Source organism: Protopterus annectens, chromosome 1.part1 (genome assembly GCF_019279795.1).
Source record: "Protopterus annectens isolate FY-2018-M chromosome 1.part1, PAN1.0, whole genome shotgun sequence".
Lineage (NCBI taxonomy): Eukaryota > Metazoa > Chordata > Ceratodontiformes > Protopteridae > Protopterus > Protopterus annectens.
Window position 1 is genome coordinate 884598180 of NC_056726.1, and position 21378 is coordinate 884619557.

The 21378-nt window shown below is 39.3% G+C and overlaps 1 protein-coding gene across 3 annotated transcripts in view; it reads right to left on the reverse strand.

Annotated features, from left to right (window-relative positions):
- TMEM87B (transmembrane protein 87B) overlaps positions 1–21378 on the reverse strand; it is a 1440625-nt gene that overhangs the window by 909903 nt on the left and 509344 nt on the right. For all 3 annotated transcript variants that reach the window (XM_044078977.1, XM_044078974.1, XM_044078964.1), the window contains one exon: positions 8857–8918. In XM_044078977.1, the coding sequence (XP_043934912.1) occupies positions 8857–8918 (62 nt within the window). The remainder of the gene's footprint in view (positions 1–8856; positions 8919–21378) is intronic.

The following is a 21378-nucleotide window of genomic DNA, read 5'->3' on the forward strand; positions in this document are numbered from 1 at the left end:
AACCAGTGAATGTCTCAATACCGAAGGCTGCCTCGGCACCGAGGAAACAGACAGCACCAAGACAGAAGAAGCAGAATAGGACCCAGAACTACTCAGCTCCGTCACTTTAGGCTTTTTAGATTGCTCTTTAACTGGAACCGATGGAGACTTTCTCTGTAAAGTTTTGGGAACTGTCTGATCAAGTTCCAGTTGTTCCTGGAGGAACCAGTCATAAGACCTCTGTTAGTCGATTTGCATTTTCTCTCATTAAGAACCCTAGACCCAAAGGCATGACAGAAAGTACAGGGTTCTTGTAAATGAGCCTCTCCCAGACAGTACACACAGCTAGTGTGACTGTCAGTCAATGACATTTTTTGTGAACACTTGTCACATTTCTTGAACACAGAAGGGCGGTGTTCCTTATGTTCTCTATCTATGTCTTTGGACATGCTGACAAGAAAACAATAACAATAATAACTATAACCAACAGGCAAGCTTTGAAGAGAAGAAAAACTTTTTTTTTTTTTTTTTTTAAAGGGAAGGAGGACTAGCACTCACAGTGGAAAGGACCTCTAACTAAAACGGGCCGTACAATCCTACGAAAAAGCGGACAGGGGATCAATCACACAGGAAAAAGGTAACAACTATTTAGAAAGAAAAATAAAGAAACTAGACAGAAAATATCAAGATTTATCAAAAAATCTTCTACTCAGCCAAACAGCCAGTAAGGAGACAACCTTGAAGCTTTCGTGGCAAACGAGATCTGGGGAATTGCCACGAGGCACCATGGTATAATGGCTAGCCTCGAGCCAGTAAAAGCTCTCAAGCTTTAGTATCGGCCAAGTCAGAGCCAATAATCGGCTCTGAACCCATCCAGCAAGAATTATGGCGAGAGAGGACTACATAACATCAGCAGATTCATTTAAGGACCTGGGTATATGGGTAGATCCAGCTTTGAGTTTTTCTAATCGTATCAAATAATTGGTTAATGATAGTTATAAAACTATAGATTGTATAAAAAGATTTATAAAGTAGAAATGATGAAGTCATAGTTTGTTAATTACATTAGATCCAAACTTAAGTATGAAATAATAGTATGGAAAAACAATCATGTGTAAAGTGGAAAGAGTAAAGCAGAAATATACCACGAGCATCTATGGATGTGAAAATTTAAGTTATGAAAGACTAAAATATTTTGTATATTGTCTCAAAATAGATATTTAAGAGGAGATCTTATTCAGTTATACAGGCCACTTAGAGACAACTACCTCTGAGGATGTTTGGGGTAATCAAAAAGTAGTACAGAACCATCAGACAACCTATGTAGAAGACTCTGAAGGAATAAGAATTTTACTAATTGATTTTCTGAGAGAGCAGCTGATACATAGAACAGATAACTAAATTACATTAAAGCAAGAACTAATCTAGATATTTTTAAGAACAGCATGTACACTTATTATGGGAACAGCTGTTATGGCATACTGGTAGTCTAGAAGGGCAGTAATGCCTGTGCTTGAAATATATGCACATTTCTGATGCTTGCAGCCTTATGAGGTTTGCTGCTGATTCTTACCTCCCTGCAGAGTTCAAGGTACTAATGTTTGGCTACATTATTAGGTTCAGCTTTCCATAAGTCCCTTGTACGATTTCTGAGTTTGATAAGACTAATGTTTTTTAAATGTGGAGTTAACCATGGAGTGGCTTTACTTCAGAGTCTTGCCTCTGGAGGGGAAATAGCCTGTCTGAATGAGTTCTAGCAGGTTATAAAAGGTAGGTAGGATAGTGGTGATATCAGTATAGCTGTAATGTGTATTCCAATCAATTTTCTGTAACTCGAACATAAAGATATTTGCAGAGATAGCTGCAATATGTCTTATTAGGATACCTGGGAGAATTATTTGTTAATCTTAAGTGTTTAGTGTGTAGTAACAGTGGTCACTGACAACTGGTAAAATCTGAAGGGACTGAATGTCATCTGTAAAGTTACTTATTATAACATCTAAATAGATGATTTGTCAGTGTGGGCATGGTCCAATGCCATGGAATACCGGTAAAGAGTAAGACTGAATGAAGAAACAAGTCACACTAAGTGCTGTTTGCATTGTCCATATGATTACATATTAATATCACCTATTATGGTCAGACATTTGTCTAAAAACAGTCTGAAATGTTCTTACTGGAGGGAGGGAGAATGCAGATTAGCCCAATAAACACTTTAGTGTGTATACCTAACAGTATCTGTATTAATAGCCAAATGCAGTCATAATCTGAAGTGTGGGATTTAGGTTAGCAGAGTTATTAATACTGCTACATCCTCACCCTGTTTGTCCAATCCTGATGTCACACAAGAGAGTATATTTCTGTTGAAAAGAGGTGGGGATAACCAAATTATTTTAAACAATGTTTTAGACATTATAAGGAGTTTACAATCATGAGATCTAACCCACAAATCAAATTATGCCCATCTGTTTTTAAGACATTTAAGCAGCTTACAGTTAGATCATTATTCTACAGTGTGTCAGGCCCAGGATTTGTTTTAATACTACCTATCCATCTGTAGCATGGCAAAATCAGCAAATACTGTTACAACGTTAGGCCCCCAACACATCTTGGAGGACAACCTTGCTGTGAGGAGCTTAATGTGAAGACAGGATATCATGGGTAGTGATCTTAGGAATTTAGACAATAGTCCACCAGGCAGGTTTAGATTTAAAAGTATGTAATGCCATGGTGGAAGTTAGTAGTTACCTGATAAGTAGAAACAGTTTGAGTTTGGATTGTAAAACTGAATAGACAGTAGAAGTATAAACCCTAATGGGAACATATTGATGATAATGAAAGCAGAATGTATGGAGGAAAGAAAAAAGCTGATAGAATAGATAGTACTGTTACACGGTTGCATAACACAGGGAGCTTGGATAGCAAGAAGTATGTGTAGGTTTACAAAGGTAGCTACAGATTAGAAAATTGGAGATAAAGTTGAATGCTTGAGATGTGCAAATGTTTGTGATTATTTAAGTGCAGTAGACCAGTTTTAATATAGCATAGAAGGATTATTTAGCAGAAACCATGGAGTATAGTGGTTACTAGAGGAGAAATGAATCTAATAGAATTAGTATAAATGGTAGTAAATGGGTTGGGGTCTAGAGAGTTAAAAGTTTGTAGGAAATGATGTATTTAGCATAAGCAGCTGTTAAAGATGGTGACAAAGGGGGAGGAGTAAAGTGGCAACAAAGGAAATTATGTTGATAGTGGGGGGAATGGGGTAGGAGAGAGTGGTACAGCCAAGAGAAAACAAGGCTGTACAAAGTGGACACCCTTATCTCAGAAATGCACAAGAAACAATTAGTGAATCCCCAGGAATGGCATTTGGCTTCTTGTCCAATGTAACAATATACATGGTAAGTAAACTGTTCCTTAATGGGTGTAAATAATAATAAAAAAAGGTGTATAAATGGATTACATGGAGTGCGGGAGGTGAAAGAAGTTAGTGATAGGAGTAGTATAACAGAGTTTCAAGATTTAAAAGTCTTCACCTTGGTATCCATCTAGCTATGTAGCAGATAGGGCATGTTAACTAAACGGAGTTAAACACGCCAATTGAAATAAAATTAAGTAAAGCACTTTGACTTGAACATTGTGTGTCCTGGACTACAAGAAATAACCTAATTAATAGGAACCTCATTCAGGAAATGTAATAAAATATCTATAACACTTAATACACCCCCACCCCACCCAAATGAGTGCAGTAGCAACAGGTTTAATACACCTGGAACAATTTAGCACTTCTAACGTGTACTTTACACATTTAATAAGCCTTGCTTTTGGCGCGGTATCCTTGCCGTAACAGTTCTGTCTGAGGCCCTGATATTCATAAACTTAGATTTGCCTTATAACACCCTACTCATCTAGAAAGTGATGTCAGGCTACTTAAATAATCCCTTCTTTTTCAAACCAGAATTAATACAGGCTATGAAAAACAAAGACTGGAAATTAGAAGTAACAGATAATGAACTCTGTAGAAATAGCCATGTTATCAAAAATGTTTTCATCGTCAATAATGACCATAAATGCAAGTCAGTTAAATTAACATGTCGTGAGGAATTAATTGTTCTTACACTAGGTATGTTCACATTCTTCATTATACATACAAATGCATGGCACCAAATTAGAATGCATGAACACAAGATGATCCACTGCAGTCAATTCAGTCTCCTATGATGTGGACCTGTCCAAAACAGTACTATTTTACTACTGCAGAATGTGCATCCACTGAGAGGTCAGGAACCCCCAGAGCACCCAGTTTTCTGTACTGTCTGTTTATATGTAGCCCAATGTATTTGGGGACCAAAGCTAACAGGAGTTGATTACTGCTTTACCAGCTGAGGAATGCATTTGACAAAAAAAAATTAGAAAGCAAATTGACTTTTAATAGTTTGCAGTTTGAACTGGTAGAACTCTCTAGTGGGTATTTGATTGCAAACCTCAGAATACTTGTATGCACCAACCTCATTCGGTTTATTTCTAAGCTGCACTCACTAGGCCAAGCAACCACGGCTACTTTCTTGCTCATCTTGAGAATTACAATTCCAGGGCTTCAGGAACACAAATCGCACAACTGTCAGATCGAATAAAGTTGCAATCATCTTAGTACAGTTTAACTCACCTTACTACAATGTCCGGCATCATTAAGTACTCTTCTCTAAGTGGGACCTCAAGTTTTCCAGATGGAAGGCATCACATTCTTGGTGATATCAGGCAGCACCAAATCCATGGACTGCTTTTCTCTCCAGCCATATCAGCGGTATCTATTTATACCACATGGAGTAAATTAAAGTAATAAAAAGTGCATTCACTCTGTGATTAGAATTTTAGCGTGTGTGATTGGAAAACTCCATAGGCTTCACTTATTGCCCTCTGGACATATTTACAAACTATTTTTATGACAGACATTTGCATGCAAAGCAAATTTGCACATGATGCATTTTCCTAACCACTTTGAATACTGATGCTACAGAAATTATCTACAAGTTGGACAGTACATTCCTGGTATACCAGAGAATATTATTCTGCTATTTGTGATGTGTTTACTATCCACCGTGAATGCTATATATTTACCTCTGCCAACAGTAATTCAACACGATCCAGTAATTAGGATTCTGAAAAAGGCTTAGGACAGTGAGGGGGTGGCGCAGAGTCCTCCAACACCCCTGAACTTAAGCCAATGTTCACAGCCTTCAAGAAAGAGGAACACTCACTAGCAAATAAAGTCTCCCCATTTCTCCACTGCCATTCACCTTGCCCAACAAACCCAATTACAGCAGTACAAAGTTAAATGTTTCACTTTCATGGCTTATTTTGTTCACAAGAACACATTTCACAAACTGAATGAAGGTCCGGGTATGCATTTAGAACTCTGGGATGCTGAGATTATGTACATTAAACTCTAATATTTGTAATTTACTGCTGTTCTAAGTGTTGGACCACTTTTTTTCCTCAGAGCTAGAACCTTGTAGGTTAAGGGAATAATCATTTTGGCCTTTTTCTGGGTTTCTTTCTGCACTACATACAATCTCCTGTTAAAGGTGGTTTCAGTTAGCTTTAAAAGTACAGCCAATGGCATAATTCCAGTATCTTCCTTTTGTTCTCGGTAACCTTTGCATATCCATAATATAGTGATGCCTATTTGAATGGCAAAGTATACTAAATATATACTACATTCTCTCCCAGTCTAATACTAGAAGCATGAAAAAAGATTAATTCAGTAAACCCCTATTTGCAGCTTAATGTATCCTACTACAATTAACACTTGTAAAAAGACACTGCAAAATAAATATAATAAAAATGAAAATCCAAACATTTATGCCTGGATGAATCATTCTTCCCCTGTGTATGCCAACTATTTTTCTTTTGGGACCCAGCGGGGTCCCTTCTTCCCCTTTTTCTTCATAGCACTAACTGCATTTCTGCTGATGCTGGATATTTAACCACCATTCAGAAATGCAATCTAATGAGACTTACTACCACATTTACACACATTTTCTCTTTCAGTATTTCTTCATTATTACATCCTAAATAAAAATTTGTATTTCAGCCTGAAAGAAAACACATATGTGGATCAACTAGCAAAAACAAGAGAACATGTAAAGGAATTCAATTAAATGACAGATTGGCAGGCCATTCAAATTTCATTCAGAAGTTCTTCAACGTGGACAGAAAAGTGGGACCCAATGAAGGGGGCATTGTATAAGAATATGATATATACTAAAAAATACAATCTAAACGTCCATACAAGCCTGCACTTTCCGTGCAGAAACAGCCCCCCAATTAAGGATGTTGACAGCCAGCATTCTATTGAAAACGTCTGATGGGGAACTTGTCCTTATTTATGCCTTACAAATGAAATTCAACAAAATTTTTAAGATTCTTAAAAGCATACAAGGTACAATCAAGTTCTCACTCTCATCTTGCTCACCATATAAAAACTGCTAAGCCATACCTTCTTTAATATTACTGCCAAAAGTAGTACCTCATCATTTGCTGGAAGAAAGTATCCCATGCTGCCACTTGTATGACAATTTCATATGAAAAAGCAGTGCATGATGCTGTTTAACATCAGCTTAGTTACTGCCTTGTGCCAGTGTACACAAAAATAATCTATTTAGTCTTTTAGTTCTGCACATGTATCTTCATTCTGGTACTCTTTTTATCCCTGCACTGCACTCGGTATTTTTTTTTGTTGTTCAAAACAGTAAGCTAAATATAAACTATCATGCTGTCAAAACCCACAAATAAAAAAAAACATTCCCTTACCATGCCATCGTCAATGTAAGAAAACAGCCCTGCAGTTCATGCTTGTGAAGATGCTTACTTAAATCTCAGACATATTCTAACTGATTCAGTCCTTGGTGGTGTCCATGGACCCTACGTGGGTTAACAGTAATGGTCACACACTGGTATACATTAGTATCGGCAGTATCTAATAAATTGTTCTTTCTTCACTGTCAAGTTTGTCTTTACAAACTAAACCACACATTGCTCAAGAGATACTACCTGCAGGTTATAACATTTAAGTATGACAGTATAGTCAAAATCTACAGTGACTACATTCAGTACTCTGCCTTTCAATTTCAGCAACTCCAGCTATAAGTTACAACTCAAAGGAATTCAATCAATGTAAATGGCAAATTGCACTTCGTTAAAAAACTGCATCAGTTGCATCTCCATACACCCTGCTTCAAAGCAAAGACTGATGACGACACATTCACGTGGGAGACTTCTACTATTAAATGCAATGTGATAATTATAAGAGACAATGTTGAACAGAGACCCTCTACTAATACGTATCATTATACGTCTATTCTGTCTAACTCTATGGGCTTGTCTAGCTTTAGCAGAAATAAAACACTCTTGACTGAGTATGCTCAGATGTTAACAATGCTGTACAGCATGGAGTGCCACCATTACGATTCGGAATTAGTGCAAAGACAGGCTTGTTACGCATCAATCTAACACCAGAAAGGTGCTTAACAATTGCTGAGTACTCCCCTCAGTGTTGTTCAGCATTAGTTCTGTGTGTAAAAAGGTTCAGCGTTCACAACAGAATAGTATCAGGAAGCAGTTAAACCAACTATTAAAAAAAAGAAAAAGGGAAGTCATCTGAATAAACTGTTTACCAGCAACCTGATGCTCCTCAATGGTGGATGCTCTCTTTGTGGCAGCAGTTAGCGTGCTATGATATTCTAAGCTGAAAAACGCGTACTTCTACTACTTTTTTTTGTTTAAATTTTGTAGTACATGGAAGTAGTAAAGCTCAATGCAGCTACAAAGAATTATGATTGTTCCAATCATAACTCAGAATGTTATGTGCTCTCAATGTGAATATCAATATTCACCTTTTGAGCTTTTATCTCGAGTTGAATTTCTTGGTCTTCATGTCTTGAACACATAATCCTGGTTACGACAGAGACCCAACTGTAACCCTCTATACTAAATCACATGTAATGTTGGACAGTATTAGTGACCATTTCCCTATATTCATTTTTTGGTCACACACCAAATTTTAAATAAAGCTCTGGGGGTTGGGGGTTGACTTAGTAGTTAAGGTATTTAGCTCACAAACAAAAGGTACAGGGTTTGATTCTCATCATTGAAGGGCAATTGGCTAACCTTAAAATGGGCTGCAAGGACAGCTAGCCTAGTACTTACCTATGAAACAATAAAGCACTAATACAGTGTCTCCAGAAAATTAAAATAAATTCACTACACTTATTTTAAATAAGCAATGAAGCAAATCAAGTTGAACTTCTCTCCATTATCTTGACTCAATACACTAACCCTTTTCCACACTCAGTAGCAGAGCACCTTTCATATGGAAGAGTGTAAAGGCAAAAACCTTGCCATGTGATTGTGTGTGAAAACCATACCTGAAGAAAAAGACTTAAACTACCAAGAAGGAACTCTATGACAAACCTACATCCTTGCTCTCAAGCCGAAAAAGGAATGTCTTCATGTCTCAATGCCAACATGTAAGCCATTCATTCCTTTTTTAAATGGCTTACCTTGAAGGGAACATCTGTAAGTTACAGAATGACATTTGAATTAAATGTTTTACATGTTAAACTATTACTGTCTGTTCACCTTTCATTACAAATCAAATCCAGCATATGACTGCAACATGACTTGGAAGCTGTGCTCATACCTGTATCATATGCATGACAACAAACACACACACACCAAATGACATGCATATCCCACCCATTGTCCAATATGACTACTATTAACTTACCTATTTATTTTGCTAAAGTAACTTTCATGTGAATGAAAAGCAAGCACAGACATTGTATGTAAGAAAGTGAAGATGGAAGACATACTTACAATCATCAAAGGCCAGTCTGCTGCTGAAATATATCCATGTGAACCTTTTGCTGAAACAAGTGCTAAAAATAAAGTAAAACATCCGTATTTTACACACTGTCAGTAAAGGACAGCTACATAACCTACTTACCAAGTAACACTCATTCAATGGAAGCACTAATTATCAGGTTACACTATAATAATAGGAAACAGTATCTGGACAACCCCTCACCCCATCAGTTCTGATCATTTCCATGACGGCTATTCTCTTAAAGGGTAAGTGGTTTTCAGTCTTACCAACTTATTTATGTTTCTACAAAAAGGTTCCAAAATGTAAAATCTAAAAACTAAACACATTACAAAAAAAAAAAAAAAAAAACAGGCAGCTTGAAATAATCATAGTGTATGGCGAAGTCATGCTTAAAAAGACTCGGGAAGGAGAATTAGTGCACCTGCTGACAAATATGTTCCTAAGGATTCACTGTTATGATGCATTATTTATGTACACATTTAATTGGTATCAACACGATTTCTTTATCATTTACATTTTACTAGTGTATTTATTTGCATTAAAGATCCTGGCGAATAGTATTTATTTATTTATTTATGCATGGTTAATTATTCTCTGAAGAGAGGGTATTATTAACACTGTAAATTGGCAAGCTGTGGTATCCACCTCTAATTAGACACGCTGCTTCATCATACTACCAGTGATGTACCATTTTAACAATTTACTTTTACAAAGTAAAGGATGTCAAGTAACTAATATACACTGTCTCTAGCCACTTCTAGGGCGGTGGCAGTACTACCTTGTCAAGAAGAAAACTGGGTAACTGCAATATTTTACCTACCTTTCTTAGGAATTGTGTGCGCAAATGTGTTAAAGCAGCTGCCCTGTATAATGGTCACTAGAAAAAACAGTGCTTCAGACAGAGAGAGGGAGAGACTGAGGAGAAGACAAAAAGGCAAAAAAGGGGCATGCTGTGGTACTGTGCAGTCCTAGTTTGGGTGTGGATATTGGAAGCCCATACTCAGAGCAGCAGTGCATATTCCTTTTATGCTCTTGGGTCCAGGTTGCATTTGGTAAATTGAATACTGAATTAGATTGTCTGCACATATGTTGTTTTACTTAAACCTGTTAGGTACCACTGATGTGACTTAAAAGCCATCCCTCTTGTAACCATCAGAACTTTTTGGGGCAGTGTAGCAGATCCAGATACCATATCCCCTGCCCCTCGCATACCCAGGTGATGGGATGGTTATTGTTTGACTGAAACCTGTTAGTGCCACAGAGATGATCACATACTGGAGGTAAAATGGTTACATCCCTGACATCATTGTAGGGATTGGATTCAAACTCTCTGTGGAGTTAGTTTTGTCCTTCACAACCTGTACATATTTTGGGCTGAAAACCATACCTAGTAGGGCCAAGGGGGGAAGTGACTGGTTCAAGAATTCAGAATGCAGCATACAGTGGAATGGTATCAGTGGAATGAAATGGAAAAAAAATATTGCATTGGGTGCATCTGCTGGCAAAGCCTTTAATAAAGCTGAACACCAACTGTATTAATTTGGGAGGTAATGATTTGGGACGGATAATACTGTACAAGTTGCTACTCCTGAAACAAATGTCTCCTACAACTGCAATAACATGGCTCAGCACAACTTTAAGACTTCTATGCCAGCAAGCAGAAAAAAAAAACGCGAGGATTTAGCAAGCCCAGGATGTCTATTAATAACACAATACTTAAGTCTCGTGGTCTATAATTACTATGATATAAAAGATGAGGATTCCATCCCAGATTCTGTGAACAGTTATGAGAGAAGTGCACGACTGATGCATAGGAAACAATCTGAAGTACTGGGCCAGGCAGTAGCTAGTTGAAAAATAGGGACTGTGACTGTAAATGGCCATTACAGACTTGAGTGTATCGAGCATACAATAATGAAGCTGAAGTTAATCAGACTGTGGGTGTTTATGGTTATTTGGTGGAGCTGGATAATGGCATTGCATATTGAAAAAGGGTAGGCATAAGAAGCTCATGATTTAGGCAACAGTTCATTTCTGGAATGGATTTTCACTATCAGGGTTCCAAGGAAGGACTACTACATTGTACAGGATTTTTTTAAGGGATTTGCAGGTTTCTCATTTCATAGCGTCTTCTACCACCTGGCAGGCTAAGGTTGCACAGTGGCCAAAAACCTTTCAAGTTTTCCTATTCTGGGGTGATGAAGAGGATTCAAACTCAAGTAGACTTAAATCCACAGTCAAAACAGTAAATTCTTCTTTAAGAAAGTGCAGCTGTGCAAGAATTTATCACAACAGTAGATGTCCTACTGATCACTGTTACAGTATTCCTGACATATGGGTCATCACTGCTGACATCCAGTCAGGGTACCAAAGCTTTACCTTTCTGGGGGTCTATTGTACAAAACATAACTCAACTCATAACTGTAGTGATCTACAGGCAGCCATACATATGAGCATATATCTCCAACTATCTCCAAGCCAGGCCTGAAGACTACTGAGGGAGGGAGACTGGTCAGCTAGGAGGGGTGTCGCTTGGATAGGTAAGTAAACTCCCCCGTCTGCATGCAGCAGAGTAGAGCTTAAAGCATACAGAGAAGTACAGGGTCAGGAGAAAGGGGAAGGAGTACTGCAACAGTGATCAGTAGGATATCTACTGTTATGTTAAGTGCCTATACAACAGTACTGTAAAAGGTTTAAAAATGTATTAGTAAATGAGCCACAATGTTTTAAATTTTTAAACTTTGTGCTGGTGTGCTCAGTACCTTCAGCTTTCGGATTGTTTGTATTTGTTCCATGTCTCCTGTGCTAATCCACACAGCTGGTAAGATCTGGTGCCCCCCTGTTTGTGTACCACATGAGTGTGGTGGTAGGCCATGTACACTAGGAGTGGTCTGGGTTTCCACAGGTAAGAGAAGGTCTGTAGTGCTTGCAAAAGACCCCTCATTTCCTTCAAATTAATGTGTTCCTTCAAGAATGGTGGTTGCCATCTTCTCTATACACAGTGTGATCATATCCATGCCCCCATGCCTCATCTGACATGTTTGTCAATTTCTTGATCAGGAGGAGGGGGGTATGGGTTGAGACTGATGCTCCTCCCACCAAAGTTGCTGCTTTTTGAGGTGAGGTAGGGGATCAGGGTATCCAAGGAGTGGCAGTGATGGGACCACACAGGTTTCAGATACCACTGTATTTTCCTCATGTAAAGTCTGGTTAGGGAAAGCACTGGAATGGTGGCTGCCATGTAACCCAGAGTTCTTAGGATCTCCATTACTGTGCAGTGTGTTACACATGAGATCTAAAAGAATTTGAAGAGACTATTTATTTATTTTACATTTGTTGACCGGGCTAGTCTAACTGGATACATGTCCATTTTCAGTAGAAGCCCGGGGAGATAAGCTCCAAAAACACACAATTACAAAAATGTTGGCACAGTACAAATAATGTAATAAATGATAAAAGTAAAATACCTTACTTACTAACAATCTTAGCACAAACACTAACTAAAACTTTATGCATTAGTATGATGTTTCTTTATACATTAGCTTAAATTACAAGATCATGGACTCTTTGGTTATAAAGGAGAAAGACTGGAGTTAATACACAAGAGTTAAAGGAGAGCAACATCCAGTAAATAAAAAGATGGTGAGCTAGTCGGGGCTAGTACAGGGCATAACCAATGTGTTCTAAGGTATAGTTTCAGGTTATATTTGAAGAGTGATGTTGAAGACAGTGATAAAAGTTCACAGGGGATTAGGTTCCAGTTTTTCCCCAACAGTGTTCAAGAACAAAACCTATGAACTATAAAATATGAACCTTCTCCTGAGGGAAAAGAACATGTATTTTCTGTGTAATCTATTCTGCAACCCAGAAAAAACAGGTCCTGTGTAGGAACCATGTGGGATTTTTTTTGTAGTTAATTGTGAATCCCAGACTTGTCAGGAGTTGCAGAATGAAGTCTAGATGTTGGAGGAGGCCACCTGAGGAGACTGCTTAGAGTAGCAGGTCATCCAGGTAAGGAAAAAACTGAATTCCTTGGGTGTGGCAAAATGCCACCACTGGTGCTAGACACTTTGTGAACATCCTTGGTGCTGTGGAAAGACCAAAAGCAAAGCAGTAAATTGAAAGTGCGATGAGTCAGAGAAAAAATAAGGAATTTCTTGCAAAATGGACAAATAGATATGTGCAGGTAGGCATTCTTCAGATCCAGGGACACTAGGAAAGCCTGAGGCAGAATGAAAGTCAAGAAAATGTAAAGAGAGAACATTTTGAAAGTTAGTACATTCAAGAATGTGTTGAGATGGGAAGGTCTAGGATGGTCCTCCACTGTTTCCTTTTCTTGGCACCAGAAAGATTCTGGAGTAGAATCCCTTCCTCATAAAGCCTTTTGGGACTTGTTCAATGGTGCCCTGATTCAGGACATCTTGAATAATGGGAGGAATTAAAGAAAGCTGGTTGTGATAAGGATGTGGCATGCTTTTCAAGGGAGGAGTATTTTCCCAGGACATGGCATAACCATCCTTGATGATGGCCAGAATGCATATGTCTGTGGTAATTGTTTCCCACAAGGCCAGGGAGAGGGACAGTCTTTTGAAAAGTGGGGTTAGGAGAATGAGCGCAAGGGAGGAGGTGTTGTGAAGGTATTCACAGATTTTAATTTCCAAAGGAGGCCTCCCTGATGGAGGTTCCCTATGAGGCTTGTCAGAATACCTTTTCCTAGTAGTTTTTCCAATTTTTTGAGCTGTCCTAGTACACCTTCTATGAAAGGATGTAGATTTAGATGGGTAGTTCCATCTAAACTGAAACTGAAGAATATAGTTTGCCTGCAGTCTTTCATAGTTTTATCTTGGTCTTGGAGAGTTCTGAATAGACTCGCTGCTTGAGGAACAAACAAAAGAAATTGTCCAAGGAGGACTCAAAGTACTGATGAAGTCCTCAGGAATAGGCTGGCTGTGTAGCAATACACATCTGCACTAACATATCCAGTAGCTGCTGTCCTAGAAGTGTCATCCACAACATCATAGCTGCACTTAATGCTGTGTATGGCTATTTGGGTGGCCTAAGACAGTAGATTCTGCATTTGTTACTTTGATTCTGCAGTTTGAGGGTCCACCATAACCTTATTCAAGGACTGTAGTAAAGAAATCAAATATTTGGTCATACCCTAAAAGCTATGGTAGGAGAGGTGTATATCTTCTTTCCCACCTATCCATAACCCTACTATCCTTGTCTGTAGGTAGAGCATTAGCACTGGGCAAGAGCATACAGGGTTTATATGAAGAGAGGCACTACAGAAGGGTCAGCCACAGGATTCCTGTTCAAGTATGTAAGGTCATCAGGTACCTTATAAAACTTGTCTGGTGTTAGTGGAGCTGGTGGTTGAGAATCAGGTGCCAAAGAGGTGGACTGGAGGGCGCCCTGTAAAGCCTCAAGAACAGGACAGACTGAGGAAGGGGCAGGGGTGCCCACTTCTAAGAGGCTGTAGCATCTCTTATGCATGTCAGAAATTTGTGTAGATTGACATTTAAAATGTTTCATCATATCTTGGACAGTTTCTCCAAAGGAAGTTTCCTCAAAACGGGAATCTAGGGAAAGGGAATCCTCTACTTCTAAAGGTATTACTGCTCACTGTTGAGTGTAAACAAAAAACCTCCACTCCCTAGAAGTTCTCTTTACCCTAGAGAATGCTGATGTCTGTGTGGTCACTGAGACATGGTTTAAAGCCATGGAGAGTACACCAAAAGCGCAAAGTTATAACATCTTCCCACACATTTAGGCCAGCCACTTCACAGGCATGGACTAAAGGTGGTGGTGTCTCTTTTTACATCAACAATACATATACTTCAAGGTTGGTCAAACAGGACAATGCACTTGAGCTGTTCCATGTTCGAATCACCATAGATAAAATCCAATACCACTTCCTTGCAAGCTACAGGTCCCCCTCTATGACCCAGGGAACACATACTATGTATTTAAACTTATTAGCAACACCAACCATCCAACCCAATACCATATTCATGAGTGACTTTAATTACCTCATTGTTAACTGGGGAATCCTATACAACACCAAACATACATGCAGACATTCCTGGATTTTGTAAACACAAACTCCCTGGACCAGATAGTCAAATACACCATCCTAGGGTGCAACCATACTGAATCTGGTCCTCACTAATACGGGGGACTGCTGTACACCCCCTTACTGTAATGTCTTCTCTGGTAAGGTCAGACTACAAAGTGGTCTCCTTTGAAGTACAAATAAAACCTGGACCCCCAGCTAAACCTGGAATATTCCAGAACTATTCTAAGGATAACCTCCTACATTAAGTGATAACCTGGCAAAATTTCAAGACCCCATAAACCCTGAGAACACTGTTGCCTATGCAGAACTGTTCACAGAAACCCTGTACAAGTATGTCAATAGCTGTATAGAGGCAGCTGTACCTACCAGAAAGAAGTACAGAACTAACAAAAAACAAGCCACCCTTGTGGAATCACAAAATCAAAAGGCTGTATAACAGGAGGAGGACGAAAATCATGGCAAAAATTAGGAGGTGCAGCAGCCAGCTGAAAGCACTCTCATCAAACTAAACAAACAACTCGGAGGACAAATAGTGTCAACTAAAGCCAACTTTGAGGTAAGTTTGGCCTCCGAGGCAAAAGACAACCACAAATCATTCCTTAGCTATGTCTTCAACCTCAAAGGCAATACACAACTGTGTGCAGAGCTCACTGTAAATACAGCTACTTGAGCCAGAACATATAGCAAACCTCCTGCCGGATAAATTCAGCTCCAGCTTTACTCCTCTCTCCCCTTCAAATTTCCGTCAGGAGATATAAAAATACAACCCCCTCTACTATCACTAGGGAAAACAAGTCCTTAATGCTCTCTCCAAGACCAAGAACACTGAATCAATGGGCCCAGACAATATCCCAGGATGCCTTCTAAATAGCATGAAACATGACCTATCAGGGCCTCTGGAATTACTATTTAACTGTAGCCTCCAAACAGGCTTCATGCCTCATGAATGAAGAAAGGAAACCGTCATCCCTCTGCACAAAGGTGGTCCATCTACAGACCCTGGAAACTACAGGCCCATAAGTCTCACTAGTTTTACATGTAAAGCCATGGAAAGAATTATCATGGAGATGATCAATTGAAATATAGTAAACCTCCAGACACTGCACCCAACCCAGTTTGGTATCGTCAAGGGCAGATCATGCCTACTCAACCTGGTGGACTTCTTTGAGAAGGTAACCAAAGCAACGGTTGAGGGCAACATTTTTCACAGTCTACCTTGACCTGGCCAAGGCATCTGACAAAATACCCCACTTGGGCATTGTTGACAAATTCAAGAGGTTAGGTATGTATGTATGTCACCCAGTGGCTAGCCAACTGGCACACAGGATCCAGGAAGTTAGAATTGGAGAGTTCACCTCTACAAAGAGGCCAGTCACAAGTGGAGTCCTCAGGGCTCAGTCCTTGGACCACTCCTTTTTGGCATTTACTTCTCAGAAGTCAAGCCCAATATCAGTAGTCTCTGGCTGACTAAATTTGCAAAAGATTGTAAATTAGGAGCTGTTACTGAATCTCACACTAACACAAATGTTCTCCAAGGGGGGCTGACACAGACAAACAACTGGCGTCAGAGCTTTGGACTAAAACTAAATGCCAAAAAATGCATAACAGTATCCTTTGGGAAGTCATCCATCCCTGGTAACTATCATATTGACAACACACTCCTTGGAGTTGACCCAGTAATCAGGGACTTAGGGACACACACAGATAATTATCTAGCCTTTGACCATCACATGTCTACAGTGGTGAGGAAATCATTCTGTGTTGTGCAACTTATAAACAAAGGTATGGCATCTAAGTCCAAGGAAGTCATTGTTCCACTGTATTCGGCATTCATCAAACCTATCAGTGAGTACAATGCCCCCTTTGGTATGTACCTAACCAGGCATATCCAACAATTGGAACATCCACAGAGGTTCCTCACTAAAAGAATACAGGACATATGTAAAATGACCTATGCAGACCACCTCAAGGCCCTATCCCTGTATTCTGTCTCCTACAGGCTTTCGAGGGGAGATGTATGCCTGGCATACAGGGCATTGTCAGACCCCATTCTTATGGACCTCCTACATATCCATAAAACAAGGTTTCAAATAAGCCCCGAGTAAATTCTTGCCATTCACTTTGAAGAATATTAGATCATAACAAAACATGCTTAGTCTTTTCTTGGAAGGGGCATCAGCCCTAACAAATACCAGAGATTCCAACCGTTGGTGAGATTAGATAAGAGAACTCAAAACCTCTTCCCTGACCAATATCTGTAGAATCCCTATAGGACACTCAGAGATAAGCTGTGGTTAACCCTCAACAGCTGGAGCAGACACCTGGTAAGCCTCATAGGACATGTGAAAAGACGGATTCATGCCAGCCTCCAACAGGGTAGCTGAAGAGGAACCTAATGCAGATGGTGAACAGCCTACATAGGTTTTACCTGCTTCTAGAAGGATGTCTTGTGGAGGCTGGACAGCTAAAGAATATGGCTGAGACTTCTTGGCCATCTTCTTACCTAGCGGGAGTATCTCAGGGTTAAAGGATTCCACCATGTTACCCTGGGCTAACTGTTTAAGCCACTGGTTTTCAAGATAAATGGTCAGGAAACACAAATGGCTTCTGAATGTCTTAAGCACAAACACCTTACAGATACTACAAGATGTATGGTCATGGGAAGCACCCAAACAAGAGAGACTGACAATCCTTATAGGGAATCTGCCTCCCATACTAATTTTCCCTTCTCGTATGACATGAACTCTAGGTAAGCAAAATAAAATACAAGACCAAATAAAAGAAAGAAAGAAAAAGAAAAAAAAATAAATAACCCTGACGCTGCACTACCTGACTCTAGGTATTCAGCCCAGCAACAAGGTGTTCAGAGCAATAAGCAATAATGGCATTTAGACTGACAGCAAAGATGATCTGGAGAACTGCGTCTGTGCATCAATTTTATGCCCTACATTCTATGTGGGGAGCATATGCATGATGTAGTGTGCATACAAGATCATTAGCCTTTGGTATATTGGCTGAAAGTTGGGTTGCCCTGGATGGAGATCCCTAACATTTAGAATACAGCAACAGTGATACAAGAAGGACATCACTTCTTCCTAGCATTAAAATTACTGTTTTACATTAAAAGTACAGTTTTGTCATATAAAAGTAAAGTGGATTTTCCCCCCGAAAGGAAATTATCTGCCCAGCAATCTGAAGGGCATGGCACCCAAACCTCCCTTTTTAGTCAGCTCAGCTTGAGAAGATTAATAGCTTGTGTACATGGTAGGTGCCCTAAAGCTTTGGAAGTCGGTCAACTTTTATATTATTAGCAGGATACAACACCCATGTAAGCAAAGGCTACTCTAATGCAGCAGTCATGCATATAATGAACACTGTAAATTTTAATTTTAAAATGGGATTGTATCTCAATGAGTGATAAAGAAGATTCCATAAACCTGGCATCATATAAAAAACAGCTTGCAAATTAACTTAGAAATCTATTGCCATCACTGAAAATTTCTATTATAGTGGAAGATTTCCACAATGTCTTTAAGCCACCACATCCCAAATTTTGCAGGGCAGACAAAATTAATACTAACAACCCGAATATCTTCTAATGGAGCTGCTACAAGTGCAATGTTTACACTACAGAAGTAATGAAAACATATTCCTATCTATATATATATAGAAATTTATCAGCTTTTAGTCTGGTTATCCATCCATATTCAGTTATATCCAATCTATTATTGAGGTGGGAGGATGGCATAATGGTTAAGGTGTTTACCTTACAGACACAAGGTGCAGGGTTTGATTCTCACATGGGGTAATTGGCTAGGCTTGAAATGGCCCACAAGGGTAATTAGCCTAGTACTAACCTATGAACCTATATATATATATATATATATATATATATATATATATATATATATACAGGTTAAAAGTCAGGCCAGAGGATTTTTCATTAACTGTAGTCAACAAAACCCTTTTATGGGCAGCCATATAGGACTCTGTAAAAAAAAAAAATGCAGGTCTGACAATCCCATTACTGTTACTGGGCCAAGAGGTCTTATTTTACAGACAACTGGTCCTAAAATATCAAGTCACTGCTTAAAATACTGCCAAAGCTCAATGGCAGTAAAAAACTCAGCTACGCACTTGCCCAGTGTAATTATAGAGTCAACTGTTACACCTCTGGATAATCTTAATATCACATCATTATGGCTTAGTCTGAGCCAGTTTCTTGCAATCCATCTTAATGTTAGCTAGACAAGTTTAATGAGCATTTGTAGATGCCGGGGGGGGGGGGCAATGAAACCCGGGGCAGTGTGTTATTGCAACAGTTATATAATTCACCTTCCATTATCCCATGATATCACTTAAGGAAAGCCTGTACACAATGAAAAGAATCAGAGACTGAAATGCACCCAGGGAAATCCCACAAAAAAGAACAAATCTAATTGCTGAAAAGATAACGGGCACTAATCTGTAGTATATCTGATTTATAAATAAAAACAATCATCTGAAAAATACTGCAGCAAACAGACCACACTGAGCTACCAGGCACTTATACTGATAAAATGTACCAAGTCAAAAGCCACACACAACTCAATATTATGATGGCACACAAGTACTTTGATCTGTCACTACTGTAAGGGTTTCATTCATCACCTTTAAAATGCCTCCAATTTACTGTGCCAGCAACTAAACCAGACAGAGAGTTCACTGGCCAACAAGTGCACCTCCAGCTGAACAGCCAAAGTCCTCCCCCCAAGGGAAGTGTTAGAAAGTAAGTTTTTTGGATCATTATACCACCACTCTAAAAGAAATAAGGTAACTAGACTACAATTTAGCTACTGGCACAGCAAGTTATACAGGTCAATGCTTTGGCATCAACATGTCTTCTGGATAATTCCCAAGGACCTTTCATTTCCTGTAGAGGAAAAAGTAATAATTATGCACTTACCATGGCAAATAACCTCTGCATGGTCATGGCCCATCCTCCTCTACTGATAGGACTTTTGACAATAACTTTCCCAAGCTACAACTACTTCCTCTCAACAATAATGCCTAGCACACTTCTGCATCTCCAGATCTGTGTCTGAGCTGACTAGGACCCATGCAATAGTACAAACACATTGCCCAAACATGCATCCACACACCTCTCTACCAGGCCAAAGGAAGGTAGGTGCAGGTGTACAGCAGAATAACTCAACTTCTACTGTTATAGCTAACGTTCTAATCTGACATGGTCTGGTTCATTCTTCTCTTTTAATAGGACAGACTCCCTAGTAACCAATCCGAGTGGCCCACAGAAAATACCATGTACAACTGCAGCCTCAAATGCAGTTTAAAAAGTGGAGATAACATCCTGCTTGTAATACTATACAAAGGTTCTTACGGAATCAAAACTGGCAGCAGTGCTGATATCATATATGATGCCTGTGCCCTGGCCCAGCAATCAAGGAGCCTAAATCCTCACCACTAACACCAGTGGGGGATGTCTCATATAGGAGGAAAGGATAACAAATACACACAGTAAAGTGCAATTTCCCTTAAAAACACACAGAGATCACAGTCAGTCCGGGGCTGGTCGCTCACTTGCTCTCCAGGTCCCCAATAAGACTCCCCACTGGCACAGCTATAGAGTCCAGATCTCAGCCAGGTGGGCAAGCTAAAACCTCCAGCACCATCTCTGTCCAACCAGTGCTTTGTGTCCCTGCCCAAGTAGCTGACACACACACACTTTGAGATAAGAGTTGATACAACCACATAGACACTCCTGGGGAAGGTTGGCACAGGTTCTCCAGCTGTGCCCCTTTTACCCAGACTACATGGTAGAAATCAGTACCACCATGACTACATGGTAGAAATCAGTACCACCACCCAGCTAATACTTATCAGCTACTCAAAGGCCCTTAAAAGGGTGTCCAATTATTACTGTGCAATATTACTATCCAATTGGTAGTATAACTAAACAGTCAAGGCTTATTAGAGTGACTTGGTATAGTAATCACTATAAATATGCAATGTACTCTTGACCTTAAATTATCTCTACACAAAACAGCCACAGTTGAAAGGTTTTAAAATATTTAATAATAAATAATAAAAACACAAGACAATACTTCTTACTACATAGTGCTAGTCAAGAGTTCAGAGATCACAGAGAAATACTTAAAATAATTCAGTAGTACAGTTCTGGCATCACAGAAAAACAGTCTAATCTTTCTAGTTTCTAGCCATTTCTAAGAGAAAACACAAGTCAAAGGTAACTTACATATAGAACAAGACAGTGCTGTGAGTTGAATGGTCAAGACAAAAATGCTTAAAGTCTCTGTTTTTAAAATCACACTCTTGGTTCCCATTGCATCATTCTTCACACTTCCCTGTGTTCACAGGCTAACAGAAACTACATTTACATTCTTAACATCTCCTTGTATTATCATGTAGCTGG